Source organism: Aulonocara stuartgranti, assembly GCF_965226115.1.
Source record: "Aulonocara stuartgranti genome assembly, chromosome: 14".
Classification (NCBI taxonomy): Eukaryota; Metazoa; Chordata; class Actinopteri; order Cichliformes; family Cichlidae; genus Aulonocara; species Aulonocara stuartgranti.
In genome coordinates, this window is record NC_138950.1 from 21956995 (window position 1) to 21984187 (window position 27193).

General features: G+C 40.4%; 3 protein-coding genes and 1 long non-coding RNA gene across 11 annotated transcripts in view; 1 reads left to right on the forward strand and 3 right to left on the reverse strand.

The window, feature by feature from the left end:
- Positions 1 to 413: 413 nt before the first annotated feature.
- On the reverse strand, positions 414 to 6708 carry aasdhppt (aminoadipate-semialdehyde dehydrogenase-phosphopantetheinyl transferase). The gene is made up of 7 exons (XM_082502034.1): positions 6338 to 6708; positions 5328 to 5441; positions 4941 to 5061; positions 4460 to 4581; positions 3582 to 3743; positions 1658 to 1726; positions 414 to 1513 (listed from the first exon to the last, which is right to left on the reverse strand). Exons 1-7 carry the CDS (start codon positions 6479 to 6481, stop codon positions 1346 to 1348), a joined length of 900 nt encoding a protein of 299 aa, XP_082358160.1. The 5' UTR covers positions 6482 to 6708; the 3' UTR covers positions 414 to 1345.
- Positions 6709 to 8967: 2259 nt separating this feature from the next.
- On the forward strand, positions 8968 to 14447 carry msantd4 (Myb/SANT-like DNA-binding domain containing 4 with coiled-coils). Of its 8 annotated transcripts, none has more exons than XR_014270652.1 (5): positions 8968 to 9156; positions 9827 to 9922; positions 10009 to 10290; positions 12205 to 13828; positions 13942 to 14447. XR_014270652.1 is itself a non-coding variant. In XM_082502019.1 (4 exons), exons 1-4 carry the CDS (start codon positions 9049 to 9051, stop codon positions 12931 to 12933), a joined length of 1215 nt encoding a protein of 404 aa, XP_082358145.1. In that variant the 5' UTR covers positions 8968 to 9048; the 3' UTR covers positions 12934 to 14447. The 8 variants fall into 8 exon arrangements, 2 of the variants coding, with proteins under 2 accessions (XP_082358145.1, XP_082358146.1); XR_014270653.1 differs by having other exon boundaries at positions 12205 to 13769; positions 13879 to 14447; XR_014270654.1 differs by having other exon boundaries at positions 12205 to 13757; positions 13879 to 14447.
- On the reverse strand, positions 10189 to 12069 carry LOC309687234. The gene is made up of 3 exons (XR_014270661.1): positions 11835 to 12069; positions 10505 to 10572; positions 10189 to 10263 (listed from the first exon to the last, which is right to left on the reverse strand). It is a non-coding gene; the product is annotated as an uncharacterized lncRNA (long non-coding RNA).
- Positions 14448 to 21789: 7342 nt separating the features above from the next.
- The window catches only part of gria4a (glutamate receptor, ionotropic, AMPA 4a), a 122248-nt gene continuing 116844 nt past the window's right edge, over positions 21790 to 27193 (reverse strand). Inside the window, exon 20 of the mRNA XM_082501984.1 lies at positions 21790 to 25203. Coding sequence (XP_082358110.1) covers positions 25039 to 25203 — 165 coding nt within the window. The 3' untranslated portion in view covers positions 21790 to 25038. The remainder of the gene's footprint in view (positions 25204 to 27193) is intronic.

Consider the following 27193-nt stretch of genomic DNA (forward strand, 5'->3'; position numbering starts at 1 on the left):
GGGATGGACATTTTTTTTATTATAATTATTATTCTGATGTGTAGAGAATAACAACAAAGTGTAGAAAGAGTGAGGGTGAATGACAGGAAATGATCTGGGAGAGAACTGAACCCAGACCCCTGCAGGAGGACTATAGCTGTCAGTGTATGTCATAAGTAATGCTTAGCATGCATACTGAGGTTTAGGTTTTCTTACTGAAATAGGAAAGAAAACCTAGTTTGTCCAAAGAACATTGGTGGGTGGTGGATATGTTATTAAAAACAACTTTATATATTGTAAAGCATTACTGGTGCCCTCACAAATGTGCAAGAGCATGTCATGTGCACAAATACACCTCCATATGACCTTGGATGCTGGCTTTCTCCTCTTAACACCAGAGAATATGGCAAAAAATAGAGATTAAGAAAAGCAGCTGATCTGCAAAATTATTAAAGTTTATTTTATTTGCATTTTACACATTTTAAACGTTTGAAAATGACAAAAAAAAGTTGTTTTTTTATTTTGATCATCACCAATTCCCTTGTTAAACATATCTATTCTTATTTTTTAGCCAACAGTTGGATGGAAACATTTTGCTTCTGGATTTAACAGGGAGTCAGTGAAGTGACGCTAAAATGGGAGAAATATGCTCTCTTTCTGGTTCCCTGTCAGTACTCGCGCTGCAACATTTTAGATCAACTCAAGGCTTTTCAGGGATTATGAATGGCAACAATCTAGCCTAGAAGTAAAAAGGCAGGAAGTAGTTTTTCAGCATCACTCTGAGACAGGATGTTTCTAATTCTAGAGATATCGTGCAAACATATTAAAGCAGTCCTACATATGTTTGATATTACATGGAAAAATATATCCAAGCTAAAAACCACTCCAAACCTCCTCAGCGTGTTTCTGGAGGCTGAGGTAAGAATTAGGATTTATTCACAATTTCACAACAACTGACAGAAACCTCTCACCAACCAGTCATGTGACCAGATGTTGCCTGGTGGTTGCCAATCAGTTTCTAGTTTCATGAGACTTAAATCTGATTCAGTGCGTAGAAAGAAAACAAAATGACATGTTGGATATATTGTGTGTCTGTGTATTGGTTTGGTGATTTTTGTTGAATCCCCTGTCTTTTTTTATACTTATCAGAACTGAGAATCTAAAGATAGATGGTGTCAGATACTGTCTAAGTTCTTAGGTCCTTTGAGACAAGCCTGTAAATTCTGGCTTGGCAAATAAACTTGACAGGACGTGACTGGATTCGGGTTGAATACCAAAGCAACTTCAGTGTCAGTGTTTTTCTTCTTTGGCACTTCTGAAAAGTGTGCGTTTGTATGGCAGCTGAGTGTCGGCTTCAGACGGGCGGCTATGTGGACGTGTGTGTATCCTTCTGTCTCTGCGGAGCTTCAGCCTTCATCTTGAAGCTATCCCAGTAGGTGGGGTCTTCGTCTGTTAGAGGTGAGGCTGAGTCGATGAGCTCTCTGAACGACAGCACGGTAAATGTGGTGGGCGGAAGAAGAGAAGGCGGACGAGGCTGTGAGGAACCAGGAAGAAAGTTAATATTGTTTATCCTACAGTATGATAGCTACTCTTACTATTGTAGCTAAGTTTTCTTTCTTTTTTTAGTCTATTCATTCCAAGTTCACATTTTTTTAATGGAAAAGTTATGCCTCCTTACTGCAGGGCATGTGTTGTCTGCTGGTCCGAGTGCTACAGCAACATGATGATCAGCATCCAGTAAACTCTCCTGCAGAATGACACACAAATCCAAAAATATGCAGTCTGGATAGACTTTGGAACCAATCATTTTAGGGTGTTTGGCACAAAAAAGGGCACACAGTAATGCCAATAGAGAGAAAATCAATAATTTATTTGAGTGGTGAGGAAAACTAAATTTTAACAGGCAGAAACCTCCAACAGGCCATCGGCATCGATGCTTGGGGTAAGTGCAAAGAAGAGGATGGAGAACCAACAAAAAACAAAATGCAGCAGTAAACACTCAGCAGGTTGGCGATGTGGCCAGTGATAGCTCATCGCTGCAGTTTCAAAGAGTTTCTGAAAAGTCAGAGAGGAAAGGAGACACAGAAGAAAAGTATGTGTGTGCACAAACTGCAGGGGAGACGACACAAACTGTAAATGCACTGAGAGAGAAAGGAAGATGTGAAGTGACCATTACGTCACAGCGTAGCTGGTTTACAGATGATATAGGGTCACCTGATCCAGGCCTAATGATAAGCTTATCAAAGAATAAAGTATTTAAGGTTAACATTAAAGAAGAGAGTCTGCATCACGACCTGGTTGTGTAGGAATGGAGCCTGACAGCTAAAGGCCTCCCGTGGTATTTTTGGAAGAGCCAGAAGTAGAGAGCAAAGTGCTCTACTGGGTACTATTAGATCTTTAAGATATGACGGAGTTTGGTCGTTAAGGGTTTTGTATGCGAGCAGGATTTTAAATTCCTTAAATCTGGAAAATATGATCTCTTTATAGTTTCTCTTAGTGCTTTTAATGGAACATGCTGGATCAGAGACGTTTTGAGTGAGCCTGGTAAAAACCCATGCACCAGGTCATCAGCTATGCTCTGTGACAGGATGTTCCTAATTTTAAAAGATGTCATGTTTTTTAAGGGCTTGAAAGAGATGACCTAGATCATTGTGGTGTGTTGTGTACCAATATGTTCTTGCTTTAAATATTTGTAACTTAGTGTCTGCTCTACGGCAAAGAAATGTACAGGTTAATAGGGGGAGCAGAGCAATGGCAGAAAGAGGAGTTCTTTGCTCTGTGAGGTGCACTCCTCTAATCTTCAGTTATCATGTTAGGCAGGATGAAGAAACACTCGAGAGCCCCCCCCCCAATCACAACCACTTGTATTTCTGTACGAGGCCACCTATGATTCTCTCTGAAGATGCTCTCAAGGGCATATTCACTGTGGAAATGTGCATCAAGGTCCCCTCTGCATAGCACCCAAGTCCTTTGAACCAATGTGTTAAACTTTCCTAAAAGCTGCTTCCAGCTTGTTTAATGCGATCCCAAATTATATGCAATGCATGGAAGCTCGCGTGGAGCTCGTCTTGTTTTGAGCTGACCTGATTTGTGACACATTACTTAATATAAAAAAACAAAAAATACACACACACACTCATGTTATCATCTTTGCACTTGAAACTAATCGGTCATCAGTTCTATAGCTGCATACAGTATTTCACTCTGTGTGGGAAGCAGCGATTGCTGAGGGCTGCGTGGCTGAGAGGAGGAGAGTCTACTGATAAAGAATAGCTCAGAGCAGCTCATTTCCAAAAAATGTAAGAAACAAACACAGAATAGCTTATTTTTATCTGTGTGTGTGTGAACTGAGCAAACATTTGTGAAGTGTGAACTAGCACAGCACTGATGCATTCGTGACACAAGTGGAAAATCCGGAAAAATGGAGCAATTATCAAATGGCATAGCAACATTTTAAACCTGAGAATAAAACCACAGACTACTTGGAAGCTGATGAGAGACAAAAATAGACTGAATTGTTGAGCTGTGACCTCTAATACACAAACCTCTAGATTTTAACAACATCTCTGGACTTTTCTTTTTCTTCACAACACCAGACTCACTTCGAACACCCAGTCCTCTTCTTCTTCCTCATCTAGATGCATCTTGGTCTGGTGCAGTACCCGGTCCTGTGTGAGCGGCTCAGACGGCAGGTGAAACTCCACCCTCTGCAGGTTGAAGCCCAGACCGGTGCCGATGGCTTTGATGAAGCTCTCCTTCAGGGCCTTGATGGAAAGGGAAGAAACCCGATCAGCTGCATGCAGAAAATGATGATCTGTGTGTATGCGTGTGTCTTCATGTGTGGGATGGTGTGTGTGTATGTGGTGGAGGGTGTTTTGGCTAAGAAGAAACACCACTTAAAACCGCAACAGATGGGAGTTTGTGCACACATGTTTATCAGAGTGCACACCAAAGAAGGACATTGTGTGTCAGTGTGTGTGTGTGTGTGTGTGTGTATGTATCCAGCCAAAACCGACCATGCACGACAACCAATAAGCCACAATAACACTATTACAAGGCTAATCGCTATGGCAACCGTTGAGCTCTGCCATTAGTCAACAGTGTGGTGGTGATATCAGTGCTTGACGTCTCTGTGCCACCCTCTCAATCGCACAAAATCTTTACTTAGCTCCACTGTTGCTTTTGCTGACCATCTGTGTGTGTGTGTGTATTAGAGAGAGAGGGAGCGAGAGAGTGTGAGTGCATGCAAGAAAATGAGAGCGAAAGGAGGCAAAAACCAAAGAAAATGAAATGAAAGCGCACGTCTCCGATGACAGCATGCAGCGATGCAGCGGGGCAGCGTTTGAGAAACAAATTTGCACATGTATGTAAAAAAATACAAGTGTGTGTCGCCTCAGAGGACAGCGGCAATGTTACGTTCTCCCTGTGCTTTCTTCTGTTACACACACAGGGCACAAGGTAGTATGGTTGCCATGGTTACCCAGTGGCGGTAGAACGCGGCGAGTTGCTGGTGCTCCGAGCCGGCTGATTGGATGGCGCTCCACTCGTGCGCTGTAAACTGACGAGTCATAATGCGGAAAAACTCCAGCACAGAGCTGCAACCTGGAGCGAATGAAAGAGGTGCGGGGACAAAAAAAATACAAAACCAAAACAGGAGGGGAAGAGAGAATGGATGAAAAATTATAAATGAGGGGAGGAGAATGAGGGAGGTGATGGAAAAGAAAAACAGTAATATTCAAACACAGCCTGTGTTTGATGGAAGTGTTTCGCACATTTGAATTCTGTGGTCACACAGAAATCCAAATTTACACACACAAACAGCCTTGGCCTAGTCAATACTGTATATATATGGTGCAGCAGCGACCCCTTGTGGTGGAATTTCATAGCTAAACGAGTCCAAAAATGTAGTCATTTCATATATTGGCACAGGTTTATCCTAACCAGGGAACCACAGTGTTTACCTGGCATGGCGGTCTTCATGATATCCACCCCGACCTGCCTCCCCTGCTCTGCAGCAAGCACTGCGTAGTCCCCTTGGTGGGAGAGATTGAAACTCCAGGCCAGATCTGACTCTGAACTGACCTGTAAGGAGAAGGATTATATGTTTGAATGTATCAAAATAAATGAAGTCTATACTGAGCTTGACAAAAATCCAGTATTTGGGCCACGCTGACCCTCCCTGCACTGTATTATAGATCTATTTCTGATATATTTCTGATATATCAGATTTATATCTGATTTTTAGTTACTTGTGCTGGAACACTTGTAGTTTAGTGAAATGACAATGCAGTGAAGTAAAATGCTGCAGTATATGCAGACTTTGAACTTTATGGAAAAAAGGAGTGAACCTTGCCAGGTGTTGCCAGGTAAGGTTTGCCTCTGGGAGATCGCTCCAGTCTGATCTCTGACCATGGGATCCCCATCTTCTCACACACAAGCCTCCTTAGCAACAACCGTCCAGCCTGTTGAGGCAACAGAGACGCAAAGACAGCTGTATAAACTTTTCAGAATAATTAAGGGAGCACTTGATGATAACAGCAGAATACAAAGTTTTATAAACTTTGGGGACATCACTCTGTCCAGGTAATAAACATAAACTACTTTTGATTGCTTTGGTGCAAATTAAAGTGACAACAGGTGTACTGGAGATACAATATGCAACATATTAATGGCATTTCAGGTTGGGGCCACAGACTGCTGCTCTCTACTTTTACTTCAGTTTAGCTTTTTTTTTTTTTTTTTTTTACCAGTGTCCTTATCACTGCTGGTAGCTTGAGACAGGCTCTCATGACACTGTCTCTCTTCACAGATGAGAGCAGATTTGCACTAAGCACATGTGACAAGATGTGAAAATATCTGGAGATGCCATGGCAAGCGATACGCTGCCTGAAACACCATCTGTGAAGAGAACAGGGCGCCCTGCCAGTTCTGGTGTTCTCTGGCAAGAACCTGTGAGGAAGGTCCCGCTAAAGACCGTTAGGCCCTCATGCCACCGGAAACCTGTAGGAGTAAACCTGCTGGGCGTCATTCTGTAAGTCTCTGCTTTGCACTAAGTTCAATTCAATTTAATTTTATTTAAATAGTGCCAAATCACACCAACAGTTGCCCCAAGGCGCATTCCAGGTCTATTCAAAATACACGAAAAGCTGTGAGATGTGTTTTATTGTGTTAAGTAGGTAATGCGGAAAAAAGAAAAATCACAGCCATCTTGTGGTCATAATCAAGACACACTGGTCTTCCCAACAGAAGTTAACTTTACAGATTTAAAGTATCGCTACAGGTATCGGCAACACTGGCTCTTTGTTTACTTGGCTCTTGGCCGATACCAAGAATCGGTAAAGTTTAGTTTTGGACTCACCATAGCTGACTTTGCATCCTTGGCGAACACAAACTGCCCGATCCGATCTTTCTCCTCCCGCTGGATGCAGCGAGCAGCGAACAGCCAGTCTGACCTGCCCGGCGTCCACGATCCGCAGCGGAAAGCCCACCGGACGGAACCCATCTCCTCGCCCCCTGCTCCACCTCTGACATCCGGGCTCCTCCACCGCAACTTCGGGCTGCTTACGAGCTGCTAATGAGCTAAAGTCAGCGCGGCGTCTTCGAATGTAATGTTCAGAGACGTGCGGATTTTCGCCCAACAGACTTTCCTGTTTACATTTCGGAGTTGACAGCGGTGCACATGCCCGGAAGAGCCCGGCCTGATTCAATGTCGTCATAAGTGGGCGCGGTGGAGGATTAACCAATAGGAGCAATTAAAATGGCGCGTCACTGGCGGTAACTTCAAATGTTTCAATAACATTGGAAATACGACAACACTACGATTCAGTTTCAATAAATTACCCCCATCCCCGTGCAATACAATGACAAAAGTAGAGACGATGTCCGAATGAGATAACACCAAGTGCTTTTGTTTTATTTAGGTCTAAATGTCAAGTCTAAATCTCTCGAACCTTAATCGTCTTTACAGCTTTGAAACCTTAGTCTCTCCCGTTTCAGACGGGGCGATGAACGCAGCATTAAAATTGCATTTTAAACGGTGCTGTTTGGATTGCGGTTTTTCTGTGTGATTAAGGTGAGTTGTTTTTACTATTATTACCAGTGGTGTTTTATTGGAGGAGCTGACGAGATGCAGAAAAAACATGAAATTTATGACTGTTCTGACAAAAATGTGCTGAGCCTCTCTGGTTACTGATGCCTTGTAGTCATCCAAAAAAAAAATCGTAATTTCAACGATTTGGAAGGTTAAAGAGGGAAAAATGTTTAACCTTCGAGGTTTATCCATTTATATATTTATTTATTTATTTACATACAACTAGGTCTTTCTTGTGTTCTTGTGCGATAAGGTAACGCATTATCATAGTAAAATTCTTGTTACAACACAGTATTGTCTGCTAATTATAGACAGATAGTGACGACTCGCAGAGTATAGAGATGTTTGATGTGCTTCAGAGACACGTGAGGCATGAGCAGTGTTCCTACCCATCAGTATTCATCATAGTTACGAGCGATCTCAGTATTTGCCTGTCTTTAGATTGAAAGGTGGCCTGTAGCTGATTGTCCAGCTCCAATCCAAAATTAGGGCAACTGATTAAAAAAAACCCTTAGAGTAAATTAAAATACTCAACATGTGTTTTTTTATCTATAAAAACGCCCCCCAAACTAACTCATTCCGCTTAATATACAGATTAGTTCATAGTATTTGTATGATGACGCAATCGGTGTAATTTTGCCTCTCCATGCAATCATGGTGTATTTTAAATCAAACAATCAAAATGTGATAGAATTACAGACTTTCATCCTTAATCCAAGGGATCTAACAAAAGTACTGCATTAACTATAGGTATACACAGTCTTTCAATTTTAGTGGCTCAAATGTAATTTGTAACATGACTGACAATAAGTTTTATGGCCAGCTGAGAGAGAGTCATAACTTAAGGGTCTGCTGTGGTACATCAAAAAAAGAAAAGAATAAATACACTGAACAGCCCAGCAACATCAAAAAGCCTGAAAAACCATAGAAAACCACTGAAGTGAATGATGACAGAATTACTTTTATAGTTAAGAAAAACTGCTTTACAAATCCAAACAAGTCAAGAACATTCCTGAGGAGGCAAAAGTATCATTGTCAGTTACAATAAAGAGACACCTTCATGAATGGAAATACAGAGGTCTCTACAGTAAGGTCCAAACCACTGGTTACACCGAAGAAGAGGAAGGTCAGATTGGACTTGACCTGAAAATACCCGAATAGAAGGTAGAGATCCGAAGTGTACATGGGCATGTATGGCTGCCAGTGCAACCAGGTGACTAGTGTTTACTGATGATGTGTGTGAAGTGTACATGGCTGTACTCTCTGCTCAGATTCCACTAATGCAACTGTAGGTGGCTGTATAAACTAAATCGTGTTATCTGCTTTCTTTTTCGTCTTTTACACAGGGCTAAACAAGAAGAAGGGCTAAAGAACACTTTCACCCTGTGATGCTTCTCTACACGTGAGATTACCTGGCAGCAGCCCATTCCAGGAGAAGTTGGACTGCAACCTGAAGCCTTCTTATAATATTAATAATAGCTTGTGTCTTATTAAAAGAAAAAGTGAACCCTCCAGTCAAACGTGAGCAAAGCAGGGAAGGATTTGATGACTTATACCTCCAGTCTACTAGATCAACGCATTTCTTTCCAGCTAGCATTTCTTTAACCCCCAAGCCTTAAATGTCCTTACTTAGATACTCCCAGGTGGAAAACTTTAAAGAAGCTGCTACAAACGGAGCCACGGAGGAATTCCTCCCCGGTGTAAACTGTTGCGCTGCTGAAGGACAGCTAAGCTACAGCAAACTTCCACACTTCTCTCTATTTGAGGACTGAGTTTCCCTTTTACACTGAACTGCGACCTGTCTCTTTACACCTCTGTTTCAGTCCTTTCCCTCTGATACCTTCTTCCATATCTGTGCCTCTCTTTCTCATAACTTCACTCCTGTTTTTCCAGTTGTCTCTCTTGACTTGTTTTTCTTGCTCTCTACATTTCTGGGGGCTTCTGTCCCACTCCTTGCTGCCACACTGGATTTCTTGCAAATGAAGCACCTGAAGAGGAAGAGGAAGAGCAACTACAGCGTGAGGGAAACACAAACTCTCATCAGGGAGATCCACAAGAGGAGAGACGTATTGTTCTCCAGACAACAGGTGGAGATTCTTTTCTTTTCTTTTCTTTTCTTTTCTTTTCTTTTCTTTTCTTTTCTTTTCTTTTCTTTTCTTTTCTTCTTGATTTTATCCACAGAAAAATGCATACACAGCTCTCTTTCCTCGGAAGTCTGAACCAAGGTGCGGAAAATGACAAAAACAGCAGCACAAACCATTCAGATAATTCTGCCATCTCGCCCGCCTGTGTTTAGTCAGCTCCAATTTATATTGGTCTAAATTAAAACATCTAGAGGCTGTAAATAATGAACAAAACGATGACTCCAAGGTTTGAACTGGTTACATTACCGTTGCTGCCACTAGAGAGCACTGACATGTCTGTTTTTCAGCTGCAGGATGTCCTGTGTGTTGCACCCTGGACACATTTCTGCTTATACATAACAGTCATATTTTAATCTCCCTAATGAAATCAGTAGAAGAGGTTAAGAGGGCAGAGTTGAAAAAATGTTTTAATAACTTCATGCTGACTATGTCACGTGTACACTCTGCCCCAGTGTTCGCTTTCTTCTTCCCAATGAAGAGAGGGTAATTAGTTTCAATGGCACAGGAGAATTTAATTTGTGCAGTCACTTTCTTTTCCATTCAGTAAACTAGTGTCATATTATTTGCCTCTTTGAATGAAACAGTTTAACTGCTGGTCTTTCTTCTTTAATAGAACACAGCCATTAATGAGCTGAAGAGGCAAGCATGGGAGGAAGTGGCACAAGGTGTGAATGCCCTGGGAGAGGGGGAGCTACGCACTGCTGCCGAGGTGTGTTTGTCTCCATTCAGATCGTATCGTTGCTTCTGTGGACCCAGTTGTGATTTTTAAAGCAGCCTTCCCTTTCTGATGTGCAGGTGAAGCGTCGTTACCTCGACTGGCGTGCGCTTACGAAGAAAAAACAGTTGCAGACTGAACTCTCTCTCTCTTCCTCGCCCCCCTCTTTGGCCATTAAGACTGAGTATGGAAATTCCTCTCCAGAGCACGAGGCGCCTTCTTTGGGATCTGGTTGTGACCAGCTGCTTGACCTCTCGGGCTTCCCAAAGGACTGGCACTGTGACTGGCCGGAGATGGTGGCTCTCAGCGGGTCGAGCGGGCAGGCCGTGGGGGCACTGCCGGGAGTAAAGATGGAGGACGATGTCAGTGAATACAGAGTAACAGTGTGTGTGTGTTTCTCTCTGTAGAGCAGCCATCAAAGCTTAGAGTCTGTTAAATCATCATTTCATGTATATGCACACTGATTATTTTGTAAAAATATGCTCTTTAATACAGAGCTGCTAATATTATGAGAAGACAAACAGCCTATGTTGTCAAGTGTTGCTAATGTGTAATTAGTCAAATTAATGTCCTTACCAGCCATTACTTAATACACATTATGCAGCTCAAGTGTCTCTAGTCAGTCCAGTCTGTTGATTGTACTCCTGCAGGTTCACAAGGTAGAGACTAAATTAAATTAAGCACGTGTTAATTAATTAGGATATAATTGAAGACTGACATTTAAATATTACTTTTCTGTGATTACATTAAGATCTGCTTTTAGATCAAATCTCACTGGTCACTCTTATCTTATGAGACAACGCTTCCTGTTACAGCAGCTAAAGAGTTAGTATATGCAGTATACGCTATATAGTGTTCATTCATCTGCCTTCAAAAAGATATAAACTTGAGAAAAATCCCATTCTTAATCCATAGGGTTTAATATGATGCCCATCCAACCTTGGAAGCGGCCATCCCCAAACTGCTCCTACAAAGTTTGGAGCATGAAATTGTCCAAAATGTCTTGTTCTTTTCACTATTTTAAGGGGCCGAGCCCAACTCCTGGAAAAGAACATGTCTCTGCTGATCTAGAGACCAGTGCTGGTGTGCTTTACACCACTGCAGCCGACGCTTTGCTTTGCACTTGGTGATGTGAGTTGCTCGGACATGGAAACCCATTCCATGAAGCTCTCTACACACTATTCTTGAGCTAATCTGAAGGCCACATGAAGTTTGGAGATCTGTAGCGATTTACTCTGCAGGAAGTTGGCGACCTCTGCGTACTATGCGCCTCAGCATCCACTGACTCTCCTCTGTGATTTTACGTAGCCTACGTAAAATGAGTTACCATCGTTCCCAGTTGCTTCCACTTTGTAATAATGCCACTAAAAGCTGACTGTGGAATATTTACTAATGAGGAAATTTCACCACTCGACTTGGAATTCAAAGAGCTCCTGAGAGCGAGCCATGTTTGTAGAGTCAGTCTGCATGCCTAGGTGCTTAATTTATATACCTGTGGCCATGGAAGTGATCAGAACTCCTGAATTCAATGATGTGGATGGGCGAGTGAAAATTTTTTTTTGCCAATATAGATATTTATACATCTCAAAAATTCTCCAGTATTTTGTGTCTTTGGTTGATTTAATACTGCCTTATAATATAAAACTGCACGATATCTAGTATAGCGGTACATATTATCAGCCAGAGAATCTGCAGTAATAAAAGAAGTGATGATGGTTTGTGTGCAGACCGTGAAATAATCAGCTCAGCACATGAAACCATCAAATGTAGTCGCAGAGATTTAGTTTAAAAATAATTTGGGGATAAACTCTCAGCCAGAAATCCAGATTGATGACTGTATTTAATGCTGTATCATTTATATAAAAACAAGAAAAGAACTCAGGAGAAATTAGGATCCCCCATTTACCTCAGTGCTTCTTGAGCGCATCTTTCTTTGGGTTTATTTGTGAAGGCTTGCTTCAGAGTCTCCTGTGAGAATTAGAAATAAGTGTGGCGTTCGCTTTAGTTATGCCGACCCAGAGGAGCTCCTCGTCCTGCTGATACCAAACACATCCAATAGTTAAGGTGTTGCTACAGTTGATGCACATCTGCAGGCCACTTTGCACCCCAGCTCCTCATTTTCATGCTGTCTGACTTAATCAATTTCATGTCTGCGACCACTGATGTCTGCAGCGTTCTGCGCTGAAAGCCTTGCTGCTGATCTCCCCACTGGTTATCCACATATGTGTGAAAACCTGTTAAATGATGACTCTCTCTCTCTTTCTCCTTCCCTCTAGCTGGATGGGGATGTGGGAGATGGAGAAATGGATGATGATGATATTCCCTCTCTCCTTTGTGACATCGAGGCACATGTAGAGGGGCATGCTACTGATGTTTATTCCCACAATGACTTGGGCATGCCCAGCCCCTCCAAGGATCCGACTTCCACCACCAGCAGAAATCTACTGCTGCCCGGTGGCCTGATGGGAATGCTGGGTGAACTCAGCAGTGACGAGAACATAGGAGCAGGGTGTCTGGTTGCTGTTGAGAAACATCGTCTGGAGCTAGAGAAACAAAGGCTGGCTGTGGAGACTGAACGCCTGGTGGTGGAGAAAGAGCGGCTATTGGTGGAGAAAGAGCGACTTCGTCAGACAGAGGTGGAGAGAGAGCGGCTGCAAATAGAGAAGGAGAGGTTACATGTGGAGAGAGAGAGGCTGAGACTCATGCGTGTTGGCCAATCAGAGTACGTCAACTCTTCTTTTAACCTGCCGCCGCAACAAGGCCCAGTCCTTTCCTCTCGTTCGTCCTTATCCTCAACTCATGATGGACAGAGGGAGAAGGGAGTGTCGGCGGCGGACTTGGAGGCAGCGAAGTTAAATCTGGAGAAGGAGAGACTGCAGCTGGAGAAGGAGAGACTGCAGTTCATCAAGTTTGAGGCTGGCAGGTTGCAGATTGAGAGAGAGCGCCTGCAAGTGGAGAAAGAGAGAATGCAGCTCCACAAGGACCATTTGTCAGTAAAAATCTGATAAGAGTGAGAAAAAGAGGGTAGATGAGCAGGGTGAATAAATTAGATGTCTCCAGATCACTATTGGTACTAGCAGCAGATTTTTCACAGACATACTGTCTACGTTTGGTGCGAGACACTTTAGTGATCTTTCCTAAATGGCCAAGAAGAAGCCCGAGAACAGTGCCTTAGGGTGTAATATTTGTTCGGCACAATCAGCGGCCAAATGCAACAACTGTTGGCTGATGTTCAGCACTCCAGTTCACAGAAATGTGCTGTGGAAGATGTTAAATAAATACTGGGCTGTTAGTGCAATTAATCTTTATTGGTGCAGAAATATTTAAGTATATATATGAAATAGTGCTATTGTACTATAACTCCTATAAACCCTAACCCTTGCCTATCTATTACTGAAAAACAAATAGTTCAGTCACACTACAGTAAGCATATGATGGTAACCTCCTTGCATCTAGGAAAAAATGGTGGTTGCGTTATGATTACATTGAATATTTTGCATTTGGTAAACAACTGCAAATAGCTGCGACGAACTGGTCACATAGAAGGTAAGTGTGCAACTCCACCTACCTCTGGTTGGCCACTTTTGGTTGCAAGGTGATTGCTGATAATCTGTTTTGGTGGTTTTTTCCTTTGTCTGTGCCTTTAAGTCTTTGCAGGTCCCTGAGTGGATGAGCTGACGGCTGCCGATTGGTCCGCGATCATGTGGTCGCATTCAAAATCCCTCCACCAGCAGTTGTCCCTGGGCAGCCACTGACAGCAGCAGCAGACCTGACCCTGGCCTCCAAAACCTGAGACATTTTTGCCTGTGACTTTGTGCGACTTTTCTCAGTTCTGTATATAGTGTGTACATTAGTTTTCATTGTAAATAGCACATTGTAAATAGCACTGGAACAGAAGGGGTGAGCTGCCTTATTGTTTTCCTTGCACTGTTTTCTCCTGTTTATTTCAGTTAGGGAGCACTTGTGTCATCGATCCATTGATCCATCCATCCATCTTCTTCTACTTATTTGAGGCTGGGTTGCAGGGACAGCAGCCTAAGAAGAGAAGCCCAGGCCTACCACACCGAGATGTTCCCAGGCGAGCTGAGCGATATAATCTCTCCAGTGTGTCTTGGGTCTACGCCGAGGTATCCTCACGGCAGGATGCCAACACCTTGCCTGGTTGGGTGTAGTGTACATTGGGTAGCCTCAGCCAAGAGGACTGATCCCCAGTTACTTCTGTCATTTTGAAGTTAAATCACCATGTTACAGCAACTAAACCAACAATTGTGGAGGAATTTTTATATTATATTTGGACTGTGAATGTAAGTAGTGATTGTGAATTTCTGTTTAATGTGAAATTTTGTGTATGTAGAGGCTCACAGATTCAGTTTCCACCTGTTTATGACAGTTAATCACAGATTCTGTTAATTCAGTTATAAATTGACAGCAGACTGACTCTGTCCTTTTGCTTTTCTTTTTGCCGTCTTGACGTACTAAATTTGTTCTAATGTCAGTCAGATGACACCTGACTGCGTGCAGACATGGTCCCTGTCAGTCATTTTAAAGGCAGCAAAATTGCATGGTCATTGCACACGGTCACAATAATTTGCGGCGTTCTGCGATCTCCAACCACCGTTTTCTCTAGTGTAACTGTAACAAAAAGCACACAACTTTTGTTGTACAGAAAAAATTTAGTTCACAGAAGACAAACACGATTGACAATAATATTTTAAGTTGATATCTCACCTTTTCACAGGCTTTTAGATACTAATATCACTACCACTGATCCAACACGAGTCACACCACAATCCTGATACTGAGAAACCTAAATGGAATTCAGCTATTGCTGATTTTATACACCACACATCTGTATTCCTCCTACTCATGTCAGGAAGGACTTTGCAAGATTTTTAAAGGAATTTCTGATCAGCAAGTTTGATGTGCATGCTAAAAAAAATACTGTAAGTGAAGTAATGAAAGTTTTGCTGTAAACATGCTGTAAAGTATTACTGGCTTTGAAGACTGTAATCCATACTGTACTAAAAGCTGTGTCATCTGTAACATCAATGACACCAAACACAAGCTTTTATATTGAAAATTATAATAATAGTCATCATAAATATTGTTACTTTTTCCTAATGTTAGATATTTTTTTCTTATGTTGATTTATATTTGACATTCAATCATAGTATGAATATGTTATTATATAAAACTAAAGTCTACGGAGCCCAAATTCATGAAACTTTCTTTGAACACAGGCAAAGAAAAGGTTAAATATCGGGGTGTAGGTCTGGGTCAATTAAAATAACAAAATCTGGGTATTGGACTTTGTGGAGAATGCATTACAAGTGCGTCTTTTTAAAATATTTTCCTGAAATTGTGCCTTTTTGCTAAAATACTTGTTGATAAAGAGAAATTTCAAAAATTGTGGTGCTCAGAATGAAACAAAATCTGTTATACATCCAGATCCTAAAGTGCTGCTTCTGATGATTAAGCTGTGAGGGCCCTTTCATGTCTTTATGCATAACGACAAAAGAGAATAATAAGAAAAAATGCAAAAGTTTTTACTCTTCTGCACTGATGCTCTTTAAGAAGAAGGGACAATTGCTGAAATGTCCCTGATGCGCCTCTCAAAAACTGCAACTTTTGAGGACTTTACTAAATCTGATGTAACCTGGTGACACTTGAAAGTGAAACATTTAAGTTCATAAGAAAGACCTTCATTATCACCCGAGGGCTTACACAAACAAAGACACACATTCAAAGCGAGGTGGTCGAGGCCGACAGATCAAATCACAAAAGGCTAGTTTACTTCTCGGTCCCATGGTTTATACTCGTCTCTACTTGAGAGAGGAAAGCCTCATTCAAAAGGCTCTGCTTTATCTTTAGACGTGATCTGAAAATCCACTGTGTTGATTCAAAGAGTCCCTCAGCACTGAAGTCATATATTGAGTCAACTGACTGCTGTCTAGACTGTGTGAGCTTATTAGAGGAAAAAAAACAATACAATATTTCCTTCCTGATATCGTGTTAACTTTACTTGACCTTATTCAGTGATGCAGCCCATTATATCAGGTTAACAGATATTACACATTTATAACCTTTCTGAAAAAAAGAAAAGAAATAAAAGTGAGAGAGCGCTGTTAGCGTTGTGAAGGTAAAACACTGTGCACAGACTGAGATGCCCGCAGGTCCTGTGGCAGACTGTTTCACAGGTGGCGAGGATAAAAACTAAAAGCTGCCTGCCCAGAGGTCACAGAGCTCGCTACAGCTCAAAGATCTGTGTCCAAGGATTTCAGGGGTCTAATACCTTAAAATCAGCTGTTTCAAGATTTGAAAAACAGTGGATGGACTTTAGAGGTAATCTCAGGTTTTTCTTCTCAGACTTGCTGTAAGAGCTCTCGTTGGCAGTCTATAAAAGAGAGAAGAGATATTACGAAGCCAATCTGATTAGTAATGAAAGTGAACATTCTGCCCGTCTAGTCCCATTCTAACCCATCGTTTTGTAAAATTCCTTTAATGATAAATGCTTTGTGACTGTGCATTGAAAGCCAAAAAAAGTGCAAAAACAGGAATTTGGTTTTGTTTCTGAGACACGTTGAGTCATGTAAGTAATGATAACACTGATCTGATGAGGTGCTGATTAAACCTAATGTGCTGTTTTACTGCATATTCTGATATTTCTGTTGGAGTGGATGCATAATTTAATAAAAACCCTTGTCTTGTCAAGATAAATTTGCTTTCAACATGTTAGTTGGATAGAAGAGCATGAAAGTGGCTTTGTACAACAGTTGATTGTCAGTCACTTAAAACTGGTTGGTGTCTGCTGTTCCTCTGTGAGAGAAATCAAGGCTTTTCGGGTCATTCCATCTAAATCCATCAAATTACGAAACAAAAAAGAAAAAAATAATCCCACTTGATGTGCATAAATTGGTCTGAATTTTTTTTCTTTTACTGTGATTAGGTTTCCAAAAAATAAAATTTAATAAAAGGTGTTAGATGATTTTTTGAGGGGCCATTTTAAAATTCTATTATCTAAAAAACTATTTGAGTTTAGGTCCTTTATTAATATTATTATTATTACTATTTTTTTCATAACAAATATCTGGTAGGCTACTATGGCTCTGTTAGGATGCCTGGGTCGTTGACCCAGGGTTTTGAATTTATTGTACTATTTATCATTTCTAATCTTGGGTTTCTTTGTTAGAGTTCTCTTTTATGGTTTATGTCTCTGTGCATCCTTAGTTGCTGTCTCCCCTGTCTGCGATATCCCCGTGTCCAGTCAGTGTCTGTGTCTGTCCTGGTCCCACGTCTCTGTTCCCTCTGTTGCAGTGCCTGCGTGTGAGTCTGTGTCTTTAGTTCAGTCTGTCTTATGTTTCCTGTTTTATTTTGAAGGTCCATGTCTGATGTTAATGTATCTGGTTTCGCTTCCCCTTGTCTCGTTAGGCCTGATTTGCCCCAGCTGTGTTTCCCTCCTGTTACCCATTCCCTGATTGCTCCCTCTGTGTATTTAAGCCCTGTGTTTCTCTGTGTCTGTGTTGTGATCTATTTGCATCCTGCTGTGTGTTCTGGCCATTTGCCATGTCAGGTTATTTGTTGTCGTCAGTTTATTATTTGTATTCCCAGTTTTGCTAGTTCTCTGTTTGCCATCTAGCAATGAATCTGAGTTTAAATTCACCTTTTGTCCGAGACGGTCTGCACTTTGGGTCCTCCTACCACTCCTGCCTGCACACAACCCTCACATGACAGGCTCTGCTAATATAGACCAGAAACCACAGTGTTGCAGGGAGGCAATATTTTTTCATAAATTTTATTTAGAGCTTCTCACATGCACGAATTCTGTTACTTTTTGCAGTCAACTGCATATCTGAAATCTCCCTTCAGCAGCTTCTTTCCAACTTCCTTGGACTCTCGTGAAGTAAATTTGGTGCCATGATGGATTTGTATGTAATCTGACATTTGACCTCGACTCCCAGTGCGTGTGTTACTACTGTCAGAGAAATCAGCAATTAGTTGTCACAGTGTGCAGAAAAAGCTAAGACAATCATCCAGAAGCAAAGTGTTTTTGTTTTTTGTAATCAGTTCCATTTGATTTACTCATAAATCGAAACTGAAAATATTTTAGTCATTCTTTTTCCATTGGCATTAAATGACAAACAATCTCATTTATTATTCATTCAGCCAGAAAATTTGCACTAATTCAACCCTGAAGAATCCCAGCAGTGAATTTATTTATTGTCATCTCATTTTTTGTGTGCGGCTACTCCAGCTCTGTACGCGTATAGGTAGGTAGTATGTACTAGAGTAACCCCACTTCTTAACAGTCTTAAAATATTCAGATCCTAGCAGCTGCAGTGGCAACAACAACAACAACAAACCAGCACAACGGTGAGCTGCCTGTGTGTGCTAAGAGTGTTGGAATTTAATCTTCTATCAGATCGTGAGAAATGCCTCAAGAAAAAGAGAGAGCAGGGGAGGTGGTCATAACGGGAAAGGAGCTGTGGATGACAAATCACGGTGTGACAGGGATTCCCCCTGAGAGACGAATGCAAAACAGGAGAAATAAGATATGACAAGAGGAGGGGAGGATAAAGAGAATGAGCAGTGAGAGCAGAGGAGAAATGAGGTGGGGCCGAGCAGAAGGGGGATAATGCAGAGCTGAGCGAAGGTAAGGCAGAGGCTGAGAAAGATAAATCGTGTCAGTAAAAATAAAAAGGTGAAAAGGCTGCTGTCACTCTGCAGTAACGATAAAAGAGGCAGACGGGAGGCGTGTGAGCGTTCACATGTGTGCATTTGCACACGAAGGTGCAAGGTTAAAAGGGTGGTGGAACTCCACAAAACTGTTATTTTGCTTCATCTTCAAGTAAATGGGAAATACTTGTCAGTAATAACACAGCATGGTGTGCGAGCGCATGTGTGGGTTTCTGCGAGAGCGTGAGTGAGATGGGAAATAATGGGAAATGCTTGTTGGTGATAGCTCTGCATTAAGAGTGTTAGATCCCCAAGGACTGAAGAAAAATACAACCCAAATGACAAACTCACAGCAGGGAGTTTTTAACCCCATAACGGCAGGTCTACAGCGGCAGAGACTGAGACATGTTGGTATCACACAGGGCAGACACATAAGAAGTCCTGTAAAACTTAAAAAAAAAAAACAACCCCAAAACCTCCATCTGTCTCTGGAGAAAAATGGATTTCTCAAAACCACTGATTGAGCGATTTCGTTTTGGTTTAAAATCATGTAATGGCACGAGTACAGACACAAAAATCCAACCCTTTTTTAGTTTTTAAGTCAAGTTAATGGACGCAGTAATCCTCATCTGCTATGATCCTTTTGCTTATTAAGTGCAAAGCAAAAAGCAGAAAATATGTAGAAACAAAACACTAAAATAGTTCCTGAAGCTGCATGCAATCTATAGACAATTAGATGATATCCATGAACTTATTTCAGTTTGGTGTTGTGTTAAATTCTCCATTGTAAAAGTGTTTTTCTTATTAGAGAAACTCAATGAGTGCAAAATCATCAAATAATCATTGTAACTTCTGGTCTTATTGCCTGCTTTTATATTGCTACTTGCAACGTGTTTTATTTAGTATTTACATGTAACAAATCTATAAATAAATATAAATTTGAATTTGAATTAATTGATTTTTTTTTAACGCTTTGCTCTGGGGTGCGGATCATTTCTCAGTAGTTCATGGTGAAACTGTATCCTTCTCAGTTTGGTTGGGCAGTGATGGTCTTTAAGCTGCCAGGTCCCTACTCTGCTCCCATTTGACTGTAGCGATGTGAGCATAGTGCTGGTGATAATACATGAAAAGCTAGATCTTTCTGCAAACCTCCCTGCTCCATGGTGGTTAATGGCTGTTTATCTCTGTGCCAGAAACTAGTCTAACGAATCCTGAGTAAACTGGGCTGTGTGATGGTCTGGCTGAGGTATGAATGACTCTGATTAGAATCTCACTCAAAGACAAGAAACCCTCAGGAAAAGTGTGTTTGGTTGGTAGATCTGGGATTAAATACAAGATTAGTAAACCCTGACCTTGAAATCCTAACACTTGTTTATGTTGTGGATAAGCCTGCATCAAAAATACTACAATTATTGTATATTCACATGTTGCTGTTTGTGAATAAGTGGGGATCATGTGTCATGGCTCCTGCACACTCTATCTTTACCTGAAAAAGAGTATTTGTAAAGAGAGGACTATGACCTGCTGGCTGGTACATGTGGATAAAAGCAGCTTTGGAGTATGTCAGGACTCGAGTTGCCTAAAACTGTGTGTACTTAATGTCTCATAATGACTTTACACTCTTAAACTTGCTCTATCGGGAGATGTTATATACTTGTGCCTGTTGTACCTTGGCAGTTAAGTGTTTCATTAACTTTCCTCAACATTAAGTGCTAATTTATTCATATAAGTCAACCATGTATTTTGTGCATGTAGTAGTTTTACAGATTTAGAAGTGGAAAAAATGCAATAACCCTTTTTGCCTCTGTACACAACTATAGTAGAATTTAAAGGTACAGTGTGTATGATCTCACCACTAGATGTCAGTACATTACATACAGATTGCAGTCAATTGAATTCTGTTTTCTTATCTCTTCAAATAACAGTGGCAGCTGAGGCAAAAAACTGGCCACAGTTAACAATCAATATGTGACTGAAGATGTGATTGAGGCTCAAAAGTAATTATACAGATAAAAGATCTGTAGATGATTCCAAGTGTTGTGTTTAATTTGGATTTGGTAGATGTTAACTGTAGCTCTCAGTATGAGGTCATGCCATCATTAGGCCATAAAAACAAATCTATCAGAGAGATAGACAAACCTTAAGGGTGGTAAAATCAGCGATCTGTTATAGTCTTAAAAAGACCTAAAAGACTACACGTGTCAGCTAAAGCAGATGCAAATTATTTACTTGGTTAAGAAAACCTCAACATCAACCTAAGTGAAGAAGACTTTTAAGAAGGTTTGAGTTTCACTGTTAAAGTTGACTATCAGATGCCTTCCTGAATATAAATACAGAGAGTTTACAACAAGGTGCAAACCACTGGTTATGCTCAAGAACAAGGAGCTCAGATTAGACTTTGACATAAAATGTCTAAAAGACAGATTAAACCAAATTAAACTTGTACCAAAATGATGGGAAGAGAAAAGTATAAAGACTGACAGAAACAGCTCGTGATTCAAAACATAGCACATTACCTATCAAACATGGTGAAGGCAATGTTAAGGCATGGGCATGTATGAGTGCCAGTGGAGCTGTTGACTCTCGTTGCTCAGATTCAGCCAAGTGCTGCAAAATTGATCGGACAGCACTTCACAGTGAAAAGGATGATGACTCAAGTCATACACAAGAAAACCAAGCGTTTCTCAAGGCAAAAAAAAAAAAAAATCTGTATATTTCAATGGTGAAGTCAGTCACCTGATATGAGTAGAGCATGCTTTTCAATTATTAAATACAAAAATGGAGAAAGACCCACAAACAAGCAGCAACAGAGCATCTCACGGGAGGAAACACAGCATTTGGTGATGCTCAGGGTTTCTAGACTACAGGGATCGAGTTCAAATCACTTTCATGTTAAATAAATAAATAGATAAAAACAATAAAATTGATAAAATTAAATTTTTTCCAGTTACTTCTGAATCCCTTTTTTCTCATGTTTCATACTGCTTAGTTAGTACTTACCTCAGTCCAGTTAAGTATATTTGACTATGGATCTTTCATTGTGAAACAAACCATTAAATAAAGCGATCAATATCAATTTCATCATCTGGTTGAAAATGAATCCACCGTTCTGCTGTTGGAGGTGTAGAATTGAGATTACTGGATAAATAAGCACAGACAGAGACAGGAGATTGAGCATTGATGTTTTACTAGAAAAAAGAAAACTGATGGAAAGAAAGAAATAAAGGAAGAAAGAAACTGTTAAAGCCAGAGCATTGACAACCCACCGGTCAGCTTTTTGCTGTCTTCGCACAAAATCTTATGCTCTGGTGGTGAAAAATAAAATAAATGAAAAAAAAAAGAAAAGGCAACAGTATCATGTGAGGTTGAAGTGTCTGGTGTTTCTGGTCTAGTGAGCTGGATTAATGATAACTGTAAGAAACCCACTATTTGAGCATTTTTTCTCATGCTGGATTGGTGCAGTACTTCTGCAGGCTCCTGATCCCCTCGGCCGAGAAGTGAGTAGAAAATTTCTACTTTACTGGTAAAATTTATGGATAGTTTAAATCTGTTGTCGGAAATACATGTAGATTCAAGAGGTTCTTTTCTGTTTATGTGTTTGTCTGTTTGGCTTGAATAGATCTGATGCAGGACTAATACAAGATGAGGTGCGAGTTCAACAGACAAGGTTATGATACAGAAGGAAAGCAACGCTGAGAACGCAGAGCTAGAAGAAACTCAGATTGTCAACCGGTGTCTCAGGTTCTTGATTAATCTCTAGCCTGTTACTTTGCATTGGATTAGGGCAAGAAATTAAAATATTTTCAAGAAATCATTCTTGAGATGTGCTATGTACAGAGCTTTTTGCATGTTAGGGGAGACACGAGCCAAAGGAAGATAAGACAAAACGTGGGGAAGGAACAATGATGGCCTAAGCAGGTGAGAGGTAGGGTAAAGGACAAACTATAAAATAACAAAATTGGAAGGGCAAAAAACATAAACATACAGTATCGGGCTGCATTATGACACAGATCTTAAGCATCATGCTTTAGCTGTATTGCAGTATAATAACTGCACTAATTTACTTCCCTTATTTTTTTACCAAGATTTCCTCAGATATTAAAGGATCAGTGTGCAGGATTTAGAGTGCTTCTTTAAGCATGTTTTCATCATTATATAACAACCTGTACCTGGAATGACTGTGTTTCAGTACTCTAGAATGAGCCCTTCATACATACACAGGAAGCAGCTCGTCTTCATTGGATATTGCCAGGTTTGGACCAGCCAAATGCCAGAGGGCCTTTGTGTTTTTCTGTTGAAATGACGTTGACTGTAAGTTTGTTGCTGGTTGCAGTCTCCAATCTGACAGCCAGATGTCACTAACACCTACACACCGGTCTTTAATGCAATATGCATTTTTCTATTTTCAGGTCCCCAAAAATGTACCGTACTATATAGATTCGGGGGAAAACATAGTCCACTTATTGAAGCGCAAACCCGTTCAGTTTGAACATGAATGTGAACGAAACGCGATGACAAAATGTGATTAAAAAAAAAATAAAAGCACCATTAGTGCTACACTTTTGAAAATGCCCCAAACTATTTCCCAGCAGTACAGCAGTCAAACTGATCTACCGCCTCTACGTACAGTCATAAACAGTGGCATTTTTACATTGTTTCAAGTGGCTTTGCAGCTAACAAAACATAGATTTGAGGGGGGTAAAGACACTATTAGACAGTGTAAAGCAGTGAATAACTAATGGTTCTATGGTTTGAGCCGACCGCGTCTATGCAACTATGTATGTGCGCATGTTTCCATGTGTGTGTCTCTGTGAGTGCCAGATGGACATTCAGTGTTGTTTCGGACACATGAAAACGGTGGTATTTCAATATTTTCAAGTTATCAAAAAACAGCCATTGAACAGAATGTATGCCATGGCCTCTGACAATCAGTGATCAATGTTTTCTATAGCTCTCTATAGGCTTTTATATATATATATATATATATTTATTTATTTGTATTATATATAATATGTAGATTTATAAAAAAAATTTCATCTTAATTACAAGTAGTGGCATTTTTTTATATTCATTATTGCAATGAATTGTTATCTAAGATGATTAAAAAAGACAGGTGAATTCTGTTTTGCTACGCAGTTATTTACAACAGTTTTAAAAAGCAAGCTCTCTGATATGGTACCTTTTCCCAGCGACTGGAAAAAATGGAGGATCTCAAATAACAACCAAACTGCACATTTGAGTTGAACTGAATTGGAAATTGTCAAAGTTGGCCTTTATAGTTCAAATATCAGTTGCCTTTTACAGTGGAAAATGAATGCGTTCCCACATTTTTAAAGATTTTTACCCAACGTATTTCAAACGTCTCATTCATTTCTTCTGCAAACGTCTGTAAGATCCCAGTTGTCAGGCTGAGAAACACTTTGTTAGGAAGCCATTTGAGATCTGCCCATGTATTTTTTATTTTTTTTTCTCTATTTATCAACCTCACCCACTCGGCAAAATAAGTACTCATCACTTTGCTATTTAGAATTTCTACTGTCATGTTGATGCTGTTGATGAGGGGCTCCATGAATCACCACGTTTTTTTTTTCTTTTACAAACCCCTGTGTAGTCTGTGTTTTGGAGGTTACTTCTGTTCTATATTGATTAACTCGCTGGTTTGGGGAGAGAAACCATTCTATAAGCATTTTCATTCATTTTGAGCAGTCCATGGCTGAGTAGTCCAAATGTTCAAGCTTACAGTTTTCTGGTCTTCTAAGGGTTATACTAGCTGGCACTCTTCGCAGGCAAGTTAAATTGATGACGACCGTGATGATGATTATGATGAAAACAATGTTTGTTGTCTTAGTAAGGCGCTGTTAAGGGGGTGTGGCTTATTGTCCAATGACGAGAGAGCGGGAGCTAAGTAGTTTGGTTGTCTGTGTTTTGTTTTTTTTCGTCTCGTCGGCTGTGGTCATCATCTTTCTCACTGTCATCATCATGATCAGTTTTATGGTCGTGTTCACAGCTCATTGTTCATGGGAATCTGTGCTGGCTTTCCTGTTGGTTCGATGATCTCGCGATATTGGCATCCTCTCAAAAAAAAAAAGATAAGAAAGAAAATTAAAAAGAAAAGAATGCTGCAGGCAAGTGTGACGCCATAGTTGTCCATTGCTCTGTTTCTACACCGTTCGCTCCACAGTTGTATTCATCAGTCTTCTGTAAAATGAGTCAGTGGCAGCAGGAAATGTGAAATGATGATGCGGTGTGTGTGTGTTTCATGTAAAAATGTGTTTCTCTGTATCTGAATATTTGAGCTTCTGTTGCTATGATCATGTACGTGCGGGTGTGTGAGCATATATATATAGATCTTTTTGTATGTAAGTGTGTGTTTGGGTCTTTGTCGAAGTCCTAGTATGTTTGTGTGTTGTTAAGGCACGGCAGGTGTTTTTTGGTTTTCAGGGCAGTCCAGAGGAGACCACTGCAAGGCCGGGGTGTCGGAGGGAGGCGTGGCCAGCATGCACAGCTTTGGGGCAGTCTGGCGTCAGGACGCGGCCATTCTCCCCCACACTTCCTGTGATGGACAGACGAGCCTTGTTCCGCATGGCTTCAGAAAAAGACAGCTACATGAGGAGAGATGAAAGGGAGGACAGGAGAAGGGGAGGAAATAGCAGAGTGGAGATATCGTTTGAGAAAAAGAAAACACTCTCATAGACAGAAACACCGCACAGCAAATGCAACAACAACTAAAACGACAACTTTCTGTACAAACACATGCACAAAAAGCACTTACACATGCATGTGCCTGTACACACACTACACATATTAGGCTCACAAATACAAAAAAAAGGTCTCAGGGCGCGATCACGTAGACATATAAAATATTTGAAATAGTTAAAATTATATTGAGAAGGTTTCGCTGTTTGGAGTTTGTACATAAGCAAACCAGTGCTACAGGAACCAAATAAAGGATTTAATTAATTATCAAGCTAATCAGAGGCAACTCTGATGATGGATTCTTCTTTTAAATAATTGATCAAATAAAAATTTGAAACATTTGCCGTTTCTCAAACTGATCACGTACTTAATTTCCCTTTTACACTTGTTATTATTATTATTATTATTATTATTATTATTCAGTACATGTCTTTGTATTCAAGGGTGTTTAACAAAAGTAACAAAGACATTAGCCTGTGGTTTGGTAAATTCTAGTCAGCATCTTTTTGATCCCTCTAAAAAGACCATTAGATCAACATATAAGGAAAACACGTTACAATAAGAGACACAAACAATTGCTTGGTTGTAGGAATAGAAGCTGTAGTAGTAAATGAATGAATAAGGAGCAACCCAGTAGTTAATGAGTTATTCATCAGTTCTACCCTAATAATGCCTGATGCTGGATTTTATAGTATAAAAATGATTATTTACCAAATACCCAGCTGGGAGATGCTACTTAACTCAGCAGTTCCTTATTACTTCAGGATTGCTTCACCGTAACCTCCCCTTCAGGTGTCCCCTAAATTAAAGTAGTTAGTAAAGTCGTACGTGGCTAAACAAGTCTCTTATTGTAAAATGCTGACCAAATATGAGACATGAAGCTTATTCCTTTTTTTAATTATTAAACAAACCAAAATAAAAAAAGGGTCATGGATTTCAGTTCAATAGCCTGGAAAATATCAAATTTTGAAATTGCACTTGTTAAAGGTGACCTGTAGAGTTCTCGTGTAAACAAACTTCATTTAAAAAGAAAAAGTTTATTCATTACTTTTTAAAAACTTTCATTCATTGAGGCTGTGGGAGCATTATAAAAGCTGCTAATAAAAGCCTGGAATGTAGGCTTCTTGTTATGTGACATCTTGACCGAGTGTGCTATGTAATGCATGCATCTGCAAGCAGCTTTGCATCCCACCTCCAATCCATCTCCTCCTTTCTTGTTGTGTCCGACTTAATCAGTAATTTGCTGTTGTCCTTAATGCCTGCTTAGATCCATATCAAGGCTCTTGCTTGTGCTCAGCCTACCTGCAGCTTTCCTATATGCAGATGAAACGGCAGGGAGGAGTGCTCTCCCTGACTTATGCTTTCCACATATGCGTGAGAAAGGGTAGGGAAGTCCCAGAAGAGAGCAATGCTCTCCAAATATAAACCACTGCAAATGGAAATAACATCTTTACATCACAGTGGTGCTGACTGAACTCTAATTTACATTTTACTTGCTAGCACTTCTTCTCTTTTTTGTGAATTGCTGTGCTAAGCGATTACTAGCAAGAGTACATGTGCATTCTTGTGCATGATGCAAACAAAATAAAATAAAACAGGCAATCATACATTGTGGTACTAATGATAAAAAACGCCACAGGAAACCTTTAAGTTTGTTTTTGACACCAAATTAGAGGTTATCTAGAGAACGATGTAAAATGTTTTGATTTGATGTTAGTATTCATTTGTATTTTAGAAAAAAAAAAGCTCTAATCCTCTTTTTGAATTACGTTAAACAGATGAGGTGTGAAAGCACCCTAAACTGCACATTCAAATCTCATTAAGAGGCTACCACGCTGTGCAAATGCTACTGTAGCATACAGAGGCAGGCAACAATCCACAAACATGTACACTATA